General features: G+C 43.5%; 1 protein-coding gene across 2 annotated transcripts in view; it reads right to left on the bottom strand.

Annotated features, from left to right (window-relative positions):
* The window catches only part of LOC147880268 (uncharacterized), a 139715-nt gene that overhangs the window by 81679 nt on the left and 37407 nt on the right, over nt 1-20629 (bottom strand). For both annotated transcript variants that reach the window (XM_087370532.1, XM_087370531.1), the window contains exons 4-5: nt 19354-19430; nt 15772-15902 (exon numbers count right to left, since the gene is read on the bottom strand). In XM_087370532.1, the coding sequence (XP_087226658.1) occupies nt 15772-15902; nt 19354-19430 (208 nt within the window). The remainder of the gene's footprint in view (nt 1-15771; nt 15903-19353; nt 19431-20629) is intronic.

Here is a 20629-nt window from a genome sequence, read left to right as displayed (position 1 = left end):
AGGCTTTTATCAGGCTACCTAAGGATCGGAGACTACAGTCAGTGAGTCACCTCAGAGGAGTAGCACACAGGAGTTAGCAGATAGGTGCAGCCATCCCGGTGGAATGGATAGTGACAAAATATGAAGAGGGGAGAGGAGAAGAGTGGAGATGAGGAGAGAGGGCACAGCTAGAGAGCACACCACAAATGACTAACTGTACACTAGAATTAGTTGAAAAAATAGAATATATACAAACCCTTTTAGGGTTAGGGTTAGGGGATCTAACCCTTTCCTTTATAGCACTCTATAAGGTTAGTGCTATGCACATATGATCACGTGATGGTGCTATGCACACATGATCACATGATGTTGAGCGTGAACTCTCAACACCTTCCCTCAAGATCAACATCATGAAGTAGGCCTTCCCTCAAGATGATGATTCTGGGGAATCGAAGAAGGACTGAGCATTACATTCCATCACACCCCTTTAATGGGAATGTCCTTCCTCTGCATCAAACCAAGAGCTAGTCGGTGTTTCTCGAAGAGCTCTTTACCGAGTGGTTTGGTAAAGATGTCTGCAACATTCTCTTTGCTATCACAATGCTGCAGTGTGATGTCACCAAGTAACACTCTTTCTCTGATGAAGTGCTCTCTGACATCAATGTGCTTTGCCCTGGAGTGATATACTGGATTTTTTGCCAATGCTTGAGCCGATTGATTATCACAGTATATTGTTGTTGGCTTTGACTCATCAAAGTAATCTGCTTCTGACAATAGTCTTATGAGCCATATAGCCTCACGTGCACCTGTAGTGAGTGCTCTATATTCTGCTTCAGTCGAAGACAAAGAAACAGTTGGCTGTTTGTTTGACAACCATGATATAGCACCTTGACCAAGGAAAAATGCATATCCCTGTGTCGATCTCCTGGTCTCATGATCTCCGGCATAGTCACTGTCACAGTATCCATGCAACCGTGGATGACTTCCTCTGTATTCTATCCCAAACTGTCTTGTACCTCTGATGTCTCTCAAGACTCTTTTGGCTGCATTCCAGTGAGACTGTTTTGGATTTGCCATAAACTGTGCTAGTGAGCTTACTGCATAACAAATATCTGGCCGTGTGATTGTCAGATATATAAGAGATCCAATGAGTTGCCTGTAGTATCTGTCATTGACTGTAGGCTTTTCTGAATCTTTAGTAAGTTTCAAACTCTGTTCCATGGGAGTGGCTGCAATCTTGCAATCTGCCATATGAAACTTCTTCAGGAGACTGTCAACATACTTGAGCTGACTCATGAATGTGCTATCTGAATCTCTCCAAAACTCAATTCCAAGACAATAGTGCATAAGTCCAAGATCTTTCATGTCGAACTCTGCAGATAAGTCTTGTTTTAGTTTTCTGATGAAGCTATCCTTGTTTCCTATCACAATCAGATCATCTACGTACAAAAGTGCAATAGTAATGTCGTCCCCTTGAACTTTGTAGTAGAGAGTATGATCTGCATTGGACTTCATGTATCCGAGATCAGCAAAATACTTGTCAATTCTGCTGTACCAACTTCTGGGTGCTTGCTTTAAGCCATAGAGACTTTTCTTTAGATGGCAAACCTTGTTCTCCTTTCCTGGTTCAACATAACCGGCTGGTTGTTGCATGTAGACTTCCTCGTCTAGATAACCATTGAGAAATGCATTCTTGACATCGAGCTGATACACATTCCATTTACTGAGTGTCGCTAGTGATATCAAGAACCGTATGGAATCCATCTTTGCTACTGGAGCATAAGTCTCATCATAATCTTGGCCATATTGTTGTGCAAATCCTTTTGCAACTAATCTGGCTTTGTATCTCTGAATACTGCCATCTGGATTGTACTTCACTTTGTATACCCATTTGTTGGCTATGGCCTTCTTTCCTGGTGGAAGGTCGCATAATTCCCAAGTGTTATTTTTATACAAAGCATCCATTTCTTCATTCATAGCAGTTTGCCATTCTGGCTTGTCTACTGCGTCTTCGAAGTACACTGGCTCTTCTGTAGCCATGATGGTAGTCATAAGAGCATAGTTGGTGGTCTCCACCTGAATTGCTTTGCCTTTCTGAGCATATGTCAATCTGGCTGGTGGTCTGCTTTCCCTAGTAGACCGTCTGAGTTGCTGTGGCGCTGCTTGGGGTGTTGCTGGCAATTCTTGCTCTTCTTCATCAACCTGTTCTGTAGATGACTGTGAAGTCGATGCTTCTATCTCCTGTGTAGGTGAGGTTTTCCATTCTGATTCCTCATCAAAGATTACATCTCTGGAGATAATGACTTTGCAGTTGATGGAATCATACAATTTGTATGCTTTGCTTTCTTCACTGTAGCCAACCATGATGCATTTGCGTGACTTTGCATCCAATTTCCTGCGATGATCATCATGTATGTGGGCATATGCTATGCAACCAAATCTGCGGAGATGCCCAATGCGTGGCTTGTGTCCAATGAATGCTTCATAAGGAGTCATACCTTGTATCGGTTCGGTAGGAAGCCGATTAAGCAAGTAGTTAGCTGTAGCTATTGCTTCTGCCCAATACTGATTCGGAAGATGCTTTTCACTAAGCATTGCTCTAGCACTGTCTGCTAAAGTCCCATTCTTCCTTTCAGCTCTTGCATTTTGCTGAGGAGTATCTGCACATGTGAATTGTCTTCGAATGCCGTGATTTTTGCAAAAGTTCATGAATGCTGAAGACATGTATTCACCTCCTCTGTCTGATCTCATGACCTTGATCTTTCTGCCTGTTTGGTTTTCTACCATGGCTTTGAATTCTTGAAATCTGGCAAACACTTCAGATTTCTCTTTCAGAAAGTAGACCCAACAATATCTGCTGTAGTCGTCGATGAAGGTCAAGTAATAAAGTGAACCATTGATGCTGCGGGTCTGGGCATAACCCCATACATCTGTATGAATCAAATCAAGAATACCTCGTGCACGAGAGGTACTTCTGACAAAGTTGGTTCGCTTTTGTTTGCCGAAGCAGCATGCTTCACAAACCTTTCCAAGAAACTGTAGCTTCGGAATCCCAATTGCCATATTCTGATTCCTTAGATCTAACAAGTACTTGAAGTTGACATGACCATATCTCTTGTGCCATTTTGCAGATAGTGGCATTTGTTGCATTTGAGCTGACATGGCATGCTTATCTGGTACTGTAGCTAGCATCCTGTATAAGCGTCCTTCCTTGACACCTTTTGCTACTAGCTGACCTCTTTTGGATTTGTCTCTGATAGTGCATTCATCACCGTCGAAGATGACTTTGTAGTTGTGTTCCGTCATTTGACCTACTGACAAAAGGTTCTTGCTGAGCTTCGGAACATAGAGCACATCTTTGACTAATCCTTTTGTACCAGTGAAATTGTTCATAGGGATAACACCTGTCCCTTGAACCGGATTCGGTGTATTGTCTGCTGTGTAGATGACATTCTTTTGACCTTCTAATGGCTTCATTTCTGTGAACCATTCCTGGTGATTTGTCATATGAGATGATGCACTGCTGTCGATGTACCAAGGATCCTGTTCCACTTGGTCGACTTGATAGCTGAAATCCTTTTTGGGATTGAAATCAGTGTCTAGGTGCATTGTATCAGTCTGATGCAATTGCTCACTTGCAAGAAACATATTTCCATGTTCATTTGCAAAATGACTGTGACTAGAATGTCCACCACGATGATTTCCTCTTCCTCGGGAATTCCCTCGATTACTGCTTGATTGACCGCCTTGGTCATACTGCTTCTTGCGGCAATCTCTTTCATAGTGTCCAAACTTGTGACAGTAGTTGCACTGGATGTTTGACACATTGGTGGATGCATTCCCTCGTCCTTGGAATCTTCCTCGATTGGAATGATTTCCTCTTTGCTGATTTTGATGTTGCTGAGGATGATGCTGATGCTGATGCTGATTCTGACTTTGATTTTGTTGATGATGACCACTTTTCTGATATGATCTACCTCTGTTTCTGCCTTTGCCTCTGCTTCTGTCTGAAGCTGTGAATGCCTGATCATTAGAATGACCTTTACGTGCTTGAATGGCCTGAGTCCTGAGTTCTTCACCAAGTAGAACTGACTGAAGTTCTTCCAGTGTTGGAATTGGCCGTTGGATGGCAATACTCTGGACTAGATTCTCATATCCTTCTCCTAGTCCATTCAGGATTACTTGAACCATTTCTACGGGATTCATAGTCTCTCCTGCTGCTGCAAGTTGATTGTTGTAGTCTTTGATGCGGAGTACATAAGCATGACCGGTTTCACTGCTATTGCGGAAACTCTGGTTAATCTGGTTTCTCAGGGTGAGAATCCTGGATGTGTTCTTGGACTCGTAGAGAGCTGCGAACATATCCCATGCTTCTTTTGATGTCTTGACTGTGTTGAGCTGTCCTAGCATGACATCTTGCACATTCTGCTTGATCAGGTGATAGGCATACTTGTCTTTCTTATCCCATTCTGCTTGAGCTCGGGCAATGGCAGGATCTGCTACTGGTGCGGAAACTGTTTGTGTAGATGTAGATCCCGTTGCTGGTACTGTGACAACAGATGGAGTAGAGCTACTGGTGGCTGGATCGGCCAATGGTCTAGGTATAGATCCATCGACATACTCCCATTTGTCCTGAAGCACAAGAATGGTCTCCATTCGGTATTTCCATGTACCGTAATTGGAGTTGTCTAACTTAGCAGATGCCTCCAGATTGAGGTTGCTAGTCGACATGGTGCAAACAATGTACTCAAAAAGTGTCCTGGAAAACTCTGTATGAATCAACTGCAAATACACTAAAGATGCCAAGTGAAATCTCTGTACCGTCGGTGAAGATAGAACTGCAGTATATAAGATCTGATCTGTGTTACAAGGCTTGTGGCAATGATGCCGGGAATAGCCAAGAGGCTTTACAAGGCTAAAAAATGATGTGCACGATGCCGTGAGATAGCCAAATAGGCTTTACAATGGTGGCATGTGTGTGTGAAATCAAATGATATCTGCCCACTGAATCAATCTGCAATGCCTCTGAACTCTGAAGTCTGCTCACTGAACTGATGAACGTAAGGTTTCAGGTAATGTAATGATGTGAAATCGGATGTGAGCGTATGGACTGACTCCGAGTAGGTACTAGTCAGGAATTTCGGGCATGGCTTAGATTGGCAACTTGGGGAATTCAAAGCGTCCCCTCTATGGCGATCTAGTCTACTCTGATCTAGATCTAAACCAACCGTCGATCGATGAAAGAGCAGCAAATAATTCCTTTTCCTTTGTTCTTTTTATGTGCTGGGTCAGATGCATCGATGTAGAGGCAAATGTGCGTGAAGGAAGTGGTTTTGTCGGCGAGGCTCAAATGTGAGTGTAACTTGCGCCGAAGTGTGCGCGTGATGTGACGAGCGCGTAGAGTACGAAAAAACGAGCGACTTTCCTTTTTGGAGCACCCTCAAATTCTTCCTGGATCAAGAGATACGACTTGATCTAGGTGGAGGGGCAAAAGGAGTGCAAATGGTGCTCAATGATGATGTATCACTGTGAGTCACATGCAGTGATGATGTGGCACTGTGCTTAGCAAGAGGTGTGTCAGTGAAGCTCTGTGCTGAGGTGGCAGGAGTGTGCACATGCAGTGTGTGCACAGTGTGCCTGGCAAGAGACTGTGCCTGCAGAAGGTCAGTGCTGAGGTGGCACTGCTGATGTGGCAGAAATGACGTGGCCTGGTGACGTGGCCTGGTGACATGGCTTGATGATGTGGCACAAGTGACGTGGCCTGCTGACGTGGCAAACTGACGTGGCTTGCTGACGTGGCTGTCGGTGCTGACGTGGGATGACGTGGCAATGGTGACGTGTCAGCTGACGTGGTGCGAGTGACGTGGCACTGTGGATAAGGTTGCCACGTGTCAGATTTATGAGGTGCTTATCTGCCACGTGGCAGATAAGACGACGTGGCGGACTGATGACGTGGCAGTTGTGGCTAAGGCTATCTGCCATGTGTCGCTATGTCTCTTCACGGAATCTTTTGAAGATTCTGACGGAATCTTCGGGATTCCGTCGTCTTCTCCGTCAATGGAGGTGGCCGTCGAGCCCGTTGGCTGTGTGCTGCGTTGAAGCGAATTGGAGCCGCCGCCGTCGAGGGAGCTCCGCCTATGGACTGCTCTGCAGTTGGTTATGGAGCTGGCTCATGAGGCGTGGGCGCTGTTGGAGATCCGATCAATGGAGGCGGCCGCTTAGAGTTGTTGCGAGAGCTTGGAGGTCGCCGTTGATGGAGAGGCTTCTGTAGTTAGCCGTTTGGACTTTGGAGCGGGCTGCCACGCGTCGGTGGTTGAGTTAGCTTCGAAGCTACTCAGGTCGTGGGAGTTGCTCAGCTCCTGGGCATTGGAGGCTGTGGAGAGTCATTGAGTATAGCCGGTCGGCGGTCTGGAGTAGCTGAAGCGCTAGAGATGGTGGCCTTAGGAGTAGTCGATGGAGCAGGGACCTCCGATTGCTTTGGCCATTGGTGAAGCTTCCGTTGATGGCGGCTGGAGCTTCGGTTGGAGAAAACTGAAGAAGGTCGACTGGCTGTAGAAGGAGCCGCTACTCGGTTGAGAGGCTTTGGTGCAATGAGCTATTTGTTGGAGCCGCCTTAACTGTGCTTGCAAGGATGGAGCAGCCCGTCGCTACTGTTGAAGTTGATGGAGAGCGCTAGATGGAGGCAGCCGCTGCTTCTACGATTATATGTTGGTCGTTGTGGCCAGTGGAGTTGCCAAGAGCTGAGTCGCTTGCTGGAGTGTAGGCTTGTTGTAGAGGCATCGTAGGATATCTTTAGAGTCGCCATAGGACTGGAAGAAGTGTTGCCTCGGCTAGCTGTAGATAGAGTAGGCTATAGAGACGCAGGCGGTTGAGGTCTTAAGCCTAGCTTTGTGCTTGCGGAGCACTCAGATAGAATAGAGTAGAATACGAACTCAATCTCGCTCTCAATACTAGCAGATATCTTTGAGATGAAAGCTCTTCACCCTTGCAATGAAACTCTTTCAAAAAACTCTCAATGAAACCTCTTCTCTCACAAAAAGCAATGAACCACATGAATAGTTCAGAGAATCTCTCTCAATGAAGAACTCTCAAAATGGAGTTGAATGGATGGAAATTTTCTTTCAAAGAATGGATGAAGATCTCTCACCACCGGAAGTGGACTCTCACAGAGAACACTCGAGAACTCTCAATCTCACAATCTCTCTCACACTCTCAAGAATCACAATGCCTCAACGGAAGGCAAGGAAGCTCTGATACCATGACAAAATATGAAGAGGGGAGAGGAGAAGAGTGGAGATGAGGAGAGAGGGCACAGCTAGAGAGCACACCACAAATGACTAACTGTACACTAGAATTAGTTGAAGAAATAGAATATATACAAACCCTTTTAGGGTTAGGGTTAGGGGATCTAACCCTTTCCTTTATAGCACTCTATAAGGTTAGTGCTATGCACATATGATCACGTGATGGTGCTATGCACACATGATGACATGATGTTGAGCGTGAACTCTCAACAGATAGTTGAGATGCCAATTACTTCCACCACTTGGATGGGAGCTTTTTCAAGGGCAGCAGTTCCTTTACAGGTGATCGCTCTTCGAGGTCTCGAGGAAGATGCGCTGGTCTTTGATGTTGGGGATAGAGGTATACTCTCTAGATCCACGGATGATATCCTTCTAGAGTGGGCTTGCAGTGGTACTTAGACCCTAACCCTCTGCTCTTCGCCCTAGGATCCTGGAGGTTGTGGTTATATGGAGGTGCACCTATCAGGTGCTTGCAGTGGGACCCAGGAGAGTGGGAGTAGATAGATCATGTGCACCGAGAGAGGGGGATTCCCTTCTTTCGTTTCATGGTTGGTAATGCCAGGAGATTGCAGCTGAGCATTAGGGGTTGGGATTCCCTCCAGAGCCCCCCACTGGGACAGCTTCTTCATCACTGTAGATTTGCGTAGGAATTTCTGGAGGAGGCTCTGGAAATCCCTCAAAAATAGAAAGATCACTCTTTTCATTTGGCTTCTATTCATGGAGGGATTGCAGTGAACGAGTGGAGATCACGATTAGGGGATGATCCCACTTGCCCTCGGTGTCATTCTGCAGAGGAGTCAGTGCGACATTGCCTTTGGGACTGGACTCAGGCGAGGACTGTTTGGAAAGGGGTTGCTCGGATACTCAACATTTTTCATACTTCCCCTTTCTTCATGACTTGGGGCTCGGTCGCATGGTTATCCCTTACTAGGCCCTAGGTGTTTTATGAGGGTGAGCCTTCTTCTTGGGCACTCTCGGTCCGCCGGCAGGTGATAGAACCCTGCTCTCTTCAGGATGTACCACTTACTCCCTTCAAAGCTTCCCATGCTTCAATGGACACCTCTTGGAAGATTTTGGCTAGCATTTCCTATTGGCATATTTGGAGAGCCAGATGTACAGAGGCATTGGATGGCACGCAGATACACCCATCACAAGTGTTCACGGGTATTTGGACTGACACGGTTCACACATTGATAGCCACTTGGGCTAGCATGCAAGGCCCTTCATGGGCAGACTCTTCTAGGAGGACTGTTTTTCTTCGAGTTTGGAGGGGTTCTCCCTTTTTCTTGGAGGGTTCTACTGGATTGAGATGGCACTATCAGCCACAATCCTTTCTTTTTGGCTCTTGAGCTTTTCATGCATTGCATGGTGTATCCTGTATGGAGCTTGCTCTAGCGGTTTTCTTTAATACTTAATAGAAGTCTCTTTTTGCGGGGGGGAAAAAAAAAACCAAGCAGAAAATATCGCACAATGATCCTCTTGTAAAATATAATCCTTAACAACATCGCATGCAAAACATTCAAGCTGTACCCATTACATAGTAGTTGCCACATGTCTTCTTAAGCACCCTATTAAAACTCTTTGATTTTCATATGTCCTTAGCTAGATAGTCTGCTATCTTAAGTGATTAGTGGTTTTCTCAGCTCAAAAGTTGGATCTCCTACAGCTAACAGCATGAGGGAGCATGGTCCTTCATTTATGACTTGCAATACACTTACCCATTGCATGCATACTATTGGAAATGGGGGAAGACGATAGAGAGTGAAGAGAACAAACAGTGAAGCAAAATGTAGTACTGATATTGCAAGCACGAGGAAAGAACAACACTACCCTCATGGCATAATAATAGTCTTAACTAGCTAAAGGACAGAAAGCCCCAACTAGGGATAAAAGTTGCCCTTGAGTGAGGTGTTCACACTAACCCACTACTAACATCTTACAAACCCCCCCTTGAAGTGATAGTGTGAACATGTACAAAGTGACAGATCAATCACCAAATGAAAGTAAGCCTAAAGCTTTGCATAAAGATTCAAAATTTCTCTAGATAGAGCTTTGGTGAAAAGATGTAAACCATTCTATGTATAGGACAGTAATCGAGTTGATCTCTCCTGCATGTGATCTCTCTTTTGTATAGTGATAATGTATCTGAACGTTTTTTTGTGCAGGCATGAAACATAGGAATCCATGCCACTGCAATCTCTCTCTAATTGTAAGTGAGGATAGTAGTAGATGGCTGCAAACTACAATGAAGATAGCCATCAATTTTCTGTTCCACACGCATTCTACTATAGGGGTGCTGAAAAGGAGAACTGATAGTAGTAGGCCCGGAAGAACTCATAGGGGTGCTGAAAAGGAGAAGCTAGAAATGCGTGATTACGCTGTAGCCATAGGGTCCACAACGCCTAGTATCTGATCCAATGAAAGAAAAGAGAATACTGGGACAAAGTAGCTGGTAATCTGCCAAATATCTAGAAAAACCTCAAGAACCTGTGCGCCGGAAATCTGAGAGATAAAAAATAAGAGATCCTGTCCAGAAGGTCCCTCGAATATGGACAAAACCATAATAAGTGCTGAATACTCTCAAGAGCATGATGACATCTTGGACAAAGAGGAGAGGCGATCCTTCTTTGAGCCAATGTTACTCCCACCAGAAAAATGCCAACAATGCATATCCAGTTAATGGCATTTTCAGCTTCCATATTAACTTCAAGGTCGCTTTCCACCAAGATAAAGACTTATTCAGATACCAAAGATAATTTGCATGATGAGCAATCCATGGAGGAGGTAATATCAATCTATAAGCCTATATGGAAGTCAGTAAATGCAAAGGGTGAGAGGATAACCCTGGACTTGAAGACTAAAGATGCCAATCTTGAAGCCTGTCTCTTACTTCCAATGGAGGAATCAGAACAAAAGAGAGTAAGAGATCTGTAATGGCTTTCCATATGGGTCTATGATGCATCCTAAGATTGTATTGTTGACAGGCTGCTGGAAAAGAGAGAATGTGCCCCTGAGTATCCACCACATCATCAACAAACCGAATGCCCAACTTCATGAGATTGTAAGCCTTGATTGGTTGTTGTACAGCATGAGGGTTTACCTTAAAACTTGCCAAGTACTACTTCCCATGGATCAGTGAGCCAATGCCCATAAGCATTTGTGCGCATCTACCCACACAAGACTGCCAACATAATAGACCATGGCGTACACACTTTTTTTTTAGTAAAATCCAGTGTATTTATATTCTCATAAATTTACAAGATGGGAAGTCTCCAAAATAGAGAGTATCCCAAAGATCAGAAACATAAAAAGAAAAGCTCTATGTAAGAAGCATGGATGTCACCCTCATGGCAGGCATCATATAAGGATTGCCGCAATGAGGCTCGGAAAGATTCATATGACTTATGAATCTGGCGACCCAAGTATGCCAAATTATGCTCATTCCAGATTGTCCAAAGAGCCCAAAATCTGACCCATGAGAGAAATAGTGAATAATGTGATAAGGACCTCATATATCTTCCAAATAACCAAAAATGTTTTCCAAATCTGTGGCTCGGGAAATGGAGTCGAAGATGATCTGAAATTCTTCCAAGGAGGTTCCTAGAACACGGGCAGTGCCAAAGTAAATGAGGGACAGTCTCTGAAGGAGCTTGACATCGTAAACATGTGGATGGTGCAATGTGACGTTTGGCAAGTGTGATTCCCACTGACAAAGTGCCGGTCATGCATCTCCAAAGAAAAAGTCTTTGTTTCAAAGGCATTTTACACTTCCATAATATCTGGAGATTCTTCCGCCACCATGAAAGGGGATTCCTGATATGCCACAAAGTATTAGCATATTGCTGAATCCATGGAGCAGGCTGAAGAAGTCTGTAGGCTTTGATGGAGGTCAAGAGAGGCAGAGGAACTGGATGAGAGCATGTAGCAGAGGGTTGCAATTGCCAATCCATAAGCCTGTCTGTGCCAGCCACAGGAGGAACAGGGAGAAGAGGATGTAACAAATCAGCAATTTTCTTCCATATCAGCCTATGATGCATTCCCAATGCATAGGAAGCACTGGCCTGAGGAAAAGATAGGACATTGCCCTGATCCTCTACCACATCATTTATGTATCTAATTCCCAATTTCAAGAGATTATATGCCCGAACAGGTTCCTGTAGAGCAAGTGGAATGTCAAAGATGGCACTCCAATGAATACTTTCTTTCCTCATCGAGTTTGTCCCCGAGCAATTATCGGGAGCCCATTTGGCCTTAGAAAGTACTTGTTTCCAGTCAAGTATCAGAGCAGTAGAGAAAGGACAGCCAGGTATCTTCCCTACAAATCTCCCAATGACAACCTCCCAATGATCAGTAGTCCAATGGCCATATGCTGATGTCCTCATGTTGACACACATGGATGCTATCATACAAGTCCATGGCTGTTGTTGACGGAAAGAAGTATGGAGCATAGTCGCTTTCCTTGCAAGTACATGATATCTTATATTGAGAACATTAAGTCCACCATGCATCCTAGGAGAGCACACCATTTCCATCTTCATCAGTCTCAATGCTTTCACAGCATTTTTTGTCCTCCATAACAGCTCCATAGCTTGAGACATAAAAGCTGAAATATCTCTGGGGGACCAATGTAACAAAGGCAAAAAGAACTGAACATAGGACATTACAATGGACTGTACTATTCTGAGCCTGACATGAAGTGGCCAAGTAGAAATTTTCCAAAATTCCAATTTATGTTAAAGTCTTTGGAAGATCTATTTTAACTGCTGCTTCCTGGTGATATGCCATCCTATAGGATATTCCAAATGCCTGACTACATCTTTGGAATGCACCACCTGACCTGGCCAGAGAATAGATCATATCTCAATGCGCCTTGCACCACGCAGGAGCTAGAATGGCCTCAGATGCAAGAAAGGAAGACTTTTGTCATGAAGAAAGTCAAGAAAACCTCCAGAAATGGCCCAGAATGAAGGCGTCCAGGTCCAGGAAGCATGCCAGCAGCAGGAAACACCAAGGGGAGGAGAACTACTGCGAAGAAAGCCTCAAAATCGACTTCAGTCAGCAAGAGCGGAGCAGAAAAAATCCGCCATCTTCAGAATGAAAGACCTCTGGTAGGGGAGAAGACTCAAAACAGCATAGAAAGGAAAGGAAGGGCTCCAGGGCCTTCCAAGGGCTTCCAGAGGTGACACCCAGGTGCCACAAGGCAAGCAGAGAGGCCACACAAGCTCCACACACAGACACATGGCAAATGAGGCGTGGGATTTTAGTGCCCCTAGGGGGGTCAGTTGGCAAACCATGACCCTAATGCTTGGGAACCAATGACCCTAGTTTGTAGGATCTCTAGGGAGTCAATGACCCTAGTTTCTCAGGCTTAGGCATACTTATAATGGTTGTCATTAAACCACAACTTACATTAAGTGCCCAGAGTCCTTGTTACCCTTGTAGTGTTGCAAACATGAGTGATGAATTAAGAAATCATTTCATCATCTATCCTTGGAGTGATTGGTGGTTACGATTATTAAAGAATTCAATAGAGTTATAATTAGACCATAGGTCCTAGGTGGACCACAAGAGGTAGCATACCTGAAACATGCATCCACCATGGATGGAGCGGGTGCCACATTGCACCATATCATTGGTCTAACTTAGGTGACTTTGCCACATGTCATGCAGTCACTATATCACACATTCTAGGGCAGCCAATTAAATGTTACTATTCCATCTAGGTAACTATGTTCGTGCAATCTAATTAGGCACGCTGTGTCTCTATCACATGGGAGGCTTGAACGTGATCCTTCTTAGATGTCATAGGGTGCCTTCTCCCTCACATCTCCTCAGCTAGGAGTGCTATGTATTAGATTCATTGTGTTCGCAACCTTGAGTTGCTGCATTTCCATGCATTGTAGCCAGGGATTGGCATTCTCCATTTGTCGCAATTGATCTTGGGTGTGCATTTTGCCATTCTACACATGCAAAATTATGGAGGCCATTGCATTCTAGCACTTGTTTTCTTTCCACTAGACCCTCAATCCTTGTCTATGGAGAGTTCACCACCTTCAAATGAACTCTCTTCAGCAACAATGGGTCATCTCTCCTAGCTAATCTAGGCACTATGGTCTAGAGATACTGACGCGTCATTCTATCACCTATTTGTAGGATCTCTAGGGGGTCAATTTTTAAAGGATGACCCCACTGAACCAAACCAATGACCTTAGAAACTGAAACCACTCTAATAGCACTAAGAGTTGCACTTATTGCACACGAAATCATAGGTACCTTTTGGGCATTAACTAAGGCCCCTAGCCTGGCACCCTAGGCTAAATTCAGTGACACGTTAGTTTGGACACTTCACCATCACCACCACGTCCTCGTGACAAATGCCCTATAAAAGGAATGCTCTTGCCTTAATTTGTGCATCACACTGAAGCCTTCTTCATCGAGGCACACATGAACATACATAAGAAATAGCAGCCTACCTCTTCTTTGAGTCTTTTGGTAAGCCACACCTAGGGCATCACACTGAAGCCTTCTTCATCAAGGCACACATGAACATACATAAGAAATAGCAGCCTACCTCTTCTTTGAGTCTTTTGGCAAGCCACACCTAGGTGTGTTTAGCCAGCACCTACCGGAGGTTTTGTGCTCATCCTTGAAAAGGGGGCAAGATAGAGAAATAAGTGGCAGGATAGAGGCTGGAAGGAAAAACCGGGGGTGACAGAACAAGAAGGGTACTCAGAGGAGGCCATTGGCTAAGAAAAAAAGAAAGTTTATTAAAAGTCTTCGAGACACCAAGGGTCTATGAGACCAAAAGAGCCTGATACAAAGAGCCGAATGGGTGAAGGCTCTAAGCGGGCATCAATAACCCAAACGAATATAACATAATCATAATCATAGAAAGACCAATACATAAAGAGCTCTGAGCCCATGGAAGGATGGAAGTTCTGGTGTGGCATCACTGTGATAATCCTCCGGAGCCCGGTGGTGTACAAGCCTACGATGGTATAAAACCTATACTAGAGCGGTGGCGACATTTGGTATGTGTGGTCCGTTGTTGTCTCCTAGATGTGGTCCTACGTCAAATAAGTGCCACTCTCACCCCCTCGGCTATGGCTCTGATCTAGTGAGCATGGAGGGAAGGTCCCCAAGCATGATTCATGCCTCAACTTACCGGCGAGTTTGTCATGCCTCCCGCTCTGGTCCTTTGATCCACTGTCTCCTTGGGTCTTGCTAGTCTGTGCTATGTAACTTGAAAAACTCAGTGATCATGCTTTGAGTCTCGAGTCTAGGTGTACACCCTCATCTCGCACTAAGCAGATGCTCCCTGTATTGGATGGCCTCATGAATGAAAGTCACCAGGCATCTTTGATTTGGGTAGGATAAGAAACTAGATTGGGGTCCAAAGCCATCCCTAAAGGGATTGTAGTATCTCATAGTATACAACGTTTCTGAAAGCGACTGCTCCTCCAAATCAATCTACTACCAATCACATTAAGTATACATATGACCCTCTCTACCTATGCCCTCAAGCACCCACTAACAATGCGAAGAAACCACCTGATCGATATCCTCAAGTAGTGGGGGAGGTGGATCCGTGTATATCCCGGTGGGTCAGTGAAGCCCTCCTCTAAAATCCGCTAGTAGTGGTCCCTGTAGAAGCTGAGCTTCACGGGAAGCTCGGTGGGTGCCAACCAGGTCCTCAATGTGTGTGTAGATGTAAGAGATCCTCTCGGGTAACCTACTTCACCTCGTGATATGTGAGCTTTTAAAACAAAGGGGGCCTCAATGCTATACTAAGAGGAAGTGAAAAGAAGAGAGGAAAGTCTGGTTGGTGGGAAAAGAGAAGTCACATGCGGAAGGGGCATGGGGGAGGGGGGAAGCGAAAAACTCAGCAATGAAGAAAGAAAGGACGCCAAAAAGGGATGGCAAAAGGGAGATCACAAGCTGGAGGAGAAGAAAGGAAGCTATGTAGGAAGGACGACTTGAGAGAGACCAAGGTTGAGAAGGATAGGTAGCAGAAGGGCTGAGAGGGGAGACCAGGTTGAGCAGGTTGAAAATCCAATCATCTATTTGTCATTCATTAGATGACACTCTCCATCAACAATTGTCAAAAAATTGCAGCAGTGAAGACAAATTTGGTTCGTACTGTCTATATGACAAATTTGCCTTTTCTGAAGTATGGTTTGTGAATCAAGTATTTTTCAGGCAAACGATGAATTTTAATGTATCGATCAAAGGATGCCAAAGAAATTTTGAAAGAAAATCACGATGAGTTCTTGCAACACTCTACAGGCAAGTAGTGGGCACCTTCTAAAGGACATTAATTCTATTGACTTGAAACATACAAGACATTCCAGTTGAACCATGTTGAAGATTTAAATCCCTTGTGAAAAGGGCTTTGTATTTGGCAATATCTAAGTAAATTTTCATGATCATCTTTTCCTTTTCCACCATAGTTTTGTATTATAACATGGTAAGATAAAACAGACCTCACCAATGCCAAGGGTACATCTTTGAAAGCCACCCATAATTGTAATCTGCAGTTCTAAGGTCCTTGTATGTCATAGAGGGGCTTTTGGTAGCGACTTCACAAATGGCCACAATCAAGTATGCCAGGGAAATCCTCTGCCATATTATATCATCAAACAGGATAAAAGTCAAATATGCACTAGAAAACAAGAAGATAAGCATTAAATGATTAGAGAGCAAAACAACGGGCCATTTAATGCAGCTAGTATTGGCGCCCACGAGGCAAATCAGTACCAGAAGGTTGCATTGTGACTAGGAAGGCTGATCTGAATACAGCATAAAGATGAAGCCATAGAATTCATGGTTAAAAGGGAAACAGAAACAGCAACAGATCCTTGAAACTTTAGCTTTAAATTCTTCAGTTTTTCCTCTGTTTTCTGTTATGTTATTTTCACAAGTAATGTTTTTGGTGACATTCAGTGATAGTGGTCTTCCCTCTTTCCCCAATCGTACTCAATTGAAGTTTGGATCAAGAAATTTAGGTGTTAAAAATTATACTGGAGCAGCATACTGGAAAGTCAAGGTGTAGTTGAGCCAAACCTTGTAGGACAAGCTAGCAAAAAAAACACATTTTTTCGTATGCCTACTCGTTCGCCATGAGAGTCATATTATCTTGCCCAATTTAGTAGTCAAACAACGTCAGTATTTGACTACATATCAATTATGGGAGACTGCTGAAGAGCTCCCTCAGTGTATTTGCCCTGTGTGAGCATGATGCCATTGCCATCCAATGGAGGTCCATGAAGCTTTTGAGATGTTCGGATTTTATCAGGGCCGATTAGGAAATATATTCCATAGCATATGTTTTTGGTTGGCAGCTTTAAAGTTTTGCATTTTCAAAACTCGCATGATGAAAATATGACTTGGAGGATATCAAAAGCCAGGAGATCCAGGTTCAGAGCCTTCCTCCTGCCAACATCCCGACTTCTCACCAAAGGACAATGTTTAGAAGACTGTGCCTGGCTTAGTGATGGGGGGGACTGTAGGTTCATGTTTTACCCACCATCATCAAGATTTATCTTGATATTATCTACACCAAGGCACATAGTGTTCTAGGAAGAACGCCAAGAGGTCTACAAGGCCAGGCCTACATGCACTTTTTATCACAGATCGGAGAATCCATTGGTTGTATAGTCCCACCATATTGATCGTTGGCACCTACTTCCGAATCCTAAGTGGTGAGCTAGAACGCTTCACGGATGGCTCTTGTACTTCTCCAATCTTTAACTAAAGGTATTCTTGTATGGGAGAAAGAAAAAGTTTGGGTAATATCTCAGATCTCTAGCTTGGATTTTAAGCCATAGAAAGTCTAGTCAAGCCCTCTGTTTGACTTTCTAAGGTAATCAATTCAATGCAAGAGTAAAGAGGTCATAGGGCATCCTTTTAAAGGCGCATGTAAAAGTAATCAACCTCTAATTAGAGTTGAGAGTCAGTTTTAAGACTGACTTTACGTGCGTGCACAAGAGAGCCACAATGTGGTCAAATGGCGCTGATCTGTTTACACAAAGGTATTTGTACTGAGCTTCTATCAGCACTGCAAGTGAAGCACAAACTTAGACATGGCAAAGGCTAGCACTAAAGGAGTAGACTATTCTCTTCATTCAAGCTACAACTGCTTGTAAAGACTACATAATTTCATTTTAGTCACTCCCAAATGAGCCTTTCTAATTTGCTTAGACAATCTAGTCGACAGGGCTACACACCACTTATGATAGAAAGAAATTATCGCAATATCAGCAAGCCGCAACATGGACGAAAACTTCACAAGGTAAAATTTACATGTCCACTAATACGGCGAGTACATATATCTAGATGAATCTAGGAAGATGCCCAAACCCATCCTCCGAGAACACAACACATAGTGCAGTTTCAATCTCATGACAGTCACAATGGTGAAAAACATAAACTCCATAGTGCAATTTCAATCCCATGATGTGATGGTTGAATACATAAACTTCATTACACATAGAAGGGACTAGCTAATAATGTCATCAGCGCCCAACGATGGGTGTAGATTATAGGATAAACATAATCTCTCGCACATATATATCCACACATCAATTACATACTTCAGCATCCATTTATACAAAGGTCTTCATATTGGCTACACTTTTTCACTCAGCACTCACAGTATTTAATGGGTGATCAAGAATTAAAATACTATTGCTGTTTCTTCCAGCAAGGCTGAGTATATGGGAGAAAATACAACTGTATGTGAAGTTATTTGGCTTCAAATTTACTTGGTGATCTTGGCATAGCACAGGAGATTTCATTTCATATTGGTAACTGGTTGTGACAACCAATCATGCATTGCTTTGGACAAGAATCGTGCAGATCATTCTAGGACTAAGCATAACGATATTAGGTATCACTTAATAAGTTCAGATAAGCTATTGTTTAGCAAGGACAATGCAAAAGACATATTCACCAAGGCTCGACCAAGGAGAAATTTTCCCTATGTAGGCATCTCCTTCGTATACAAGATAGTTATTTATTCATAGAAGGATAACTTGGTATACAAGATAACTTGTTTCTTCAGACAGGGTTGATGAATCACAAGCTCACATTAAAGATTTTTTTAGCACAGATAATTCTTCACTTTGGGCTTTTGGAAATTCGCAGAACAAAATAGTAGACTGTGGCATCACTGTGTAGACTGTGCATCAATTAGCAGGCAGCAAGGGAAAATATTATATTAATCTGGGAAAATTGCAGGTTTTTAAATAGGTCCACATTTGTTTCAAGTAGGGGCAGCATGCAAATTTTTTCAGACTGCAAACGTTTTCTTGCAACTATGGCCATATCTATCTGTGCTGTACTGCACAGCTTTATGTTCCTATTTGAAGTTCCTCTTCCAAACCATTCTTGCTTTACAATTGTCCTGCTTAGTGCAGTTCAGGCAAGGTAGTTGTAAGATCTTCATTTATAAAATCTGTCCCAATATGATTTTCCCTCATCTTAAAAGGGTCTTTCCTAGCTTACATGCATGTGAATCATATCACACCACCTATCCTCCACCCTTATCTAATATCTAATCACACAGACCCAAGATTTTTGTGATACGCTCATAGGCTGCCTCTGAGTAGTTGAGTCCTCTTGAATTTCAGCATTAAGACAACTGAATTCACGTTTACGCTTTTCCATATGGTGCCAAAGATCATTACAGTTTTTGAAGATGGGGAGACTGTTCTGTGGTTAGCATCCTCTAGGTGAGCTTTGAAACTGGTGTGAACATGATTAAAGCGTCAGCTCCAATTCAAAGGGAGGAAGAAAGGCAGGGAGGGAACATACCCCTATTGTTCAAACATATTTCTGAGATGAAAACCATGAAATGTTTTACTAAAGCACAAGCAATGATCAGGCCAGTATTCTGCAGTAATGTGCTAATATATTACAGATTAAGAAGTAGTTGTAAAAACAATGTCCACAAGAGCGAAAATGAGAGTTAAAAAGGAGACACATGACAGATAAATGTGTTCCCAAAACGAAGTAATCAGAGCAAGTCAGAAAAAGCGCCCAAAAGAATCAACAAAAGTGAGTATGAAACCTGTAGGATTCCCATGATACGCACATGACGAATATCGACCCCGTAATGTAGGTCATTAACCCCATGAAAATAGCCTCCTGGAAGGAATGTGAACCGAGAAAAGATTCAATATTATATAATTATATTAAAGAGCCAAAGATATCCAATACCACTAAACATGAAAAATAGCAGCTTAGGTTTTTGGAAGGCATTTGGAAATAGTTGAGATGCATTGAATGGGTTCAAAGATGGGAAAACTACAAAAATTTTAAGACACTGAAAGAAGAAAAGCGCTTTATATGGAGCACAATCACTGTAACAGATTTCCCAAGCTCGTTCCTAAACTCAAGTAGTCACGGGCGTTGGCAACTCGTTTATCCACCCAGCCAAACTCTCAAGATAGGATTCGTCTCATTACGTATCTATTTTCGTTATTCTTTTCTCATCCTTATCCTTGAGACCCCAATCTCCCTAGATAGTTCTTGGCCACATGTCACATTTTAGGCCCTTACTTAGATGCACCCTTTTTTCACCCCTCTCTTGGAGTTCCCTTTTAAAACAATTGCCCCTTGGCAATTTACACATTAGATGCACCTAGGCCCTAGCCCTATTAGAACTATCTAGTCAATGCCATTACGCCCTCACCTAGGACCTTGGCAGTTACTTCTCTTGACCATTTAATTACGCACATTAATTATTACAAAAGTTGGTCATCTAAGAGAAAATGCCCACCGATCTATCCGAGGTCATGCTATCTCGGCTAGAGCATAACATTCCTTCCCTCTTCAAGCATCAGCGTCCTCGATGATGAAATCTGGGAATGCTCTCCGCAACTGGTACACGGATTCCCAGGTAGCTTCCAATAGAGGCTGACCATGCCATGCAACCAACACCGTGGGTATCTTCCGATTTCGTATTTGCATTGTTCCTCGGTCCAGGATTCTTGTTGGTTTGCGCCTTGTAATATCCTCTATCTCCTGAAACAAAACCACACCTTCGATTAGTGAGTCACCTGTATGCAAAAATTTCTTTAAGCGCGAAACATGAAAAACCGGGTGCACCTTACACCCCTGTGGCAATTCTAATTTATAGGCTACACTGCCTATTCTTTTCAGAATTAACCACGGCCCACAGTATCGAGGTGATAACTTAGCACACTCTCCTGAAGTCAACGACTTCGAGTGCGAAGGAATTCTGAGAAAAACTTTTTCTCCTTCTTCAAATACTCTTATAGACCGATTTTCATCCGCATACACCTTGGCTCTATCCATAGCCTGGCGGATATTAGCTCTCGCAA

The sequence above is a fragment of the Dipteris shenzhenensis genome, chromosome 32 (assembly GCF_047967505.1).
Source record: "Dipteris shenzhenensis isolate YYH24624 ecotype China chromosome 32, Dip_SZ_1.0, whole genome shotgun sequence".
NCBI lineage: Eukaryota > Viridiplantae > Streptophyta > Polypodiopsida > Gleicheniales > Dipteridaceae > Dipteris > Dipteris shenzhenensis.
Note: the sequence above shows the minus strand (reverse complement) of the source record. Positions and strands in the feature narration are given on the sequence as shown.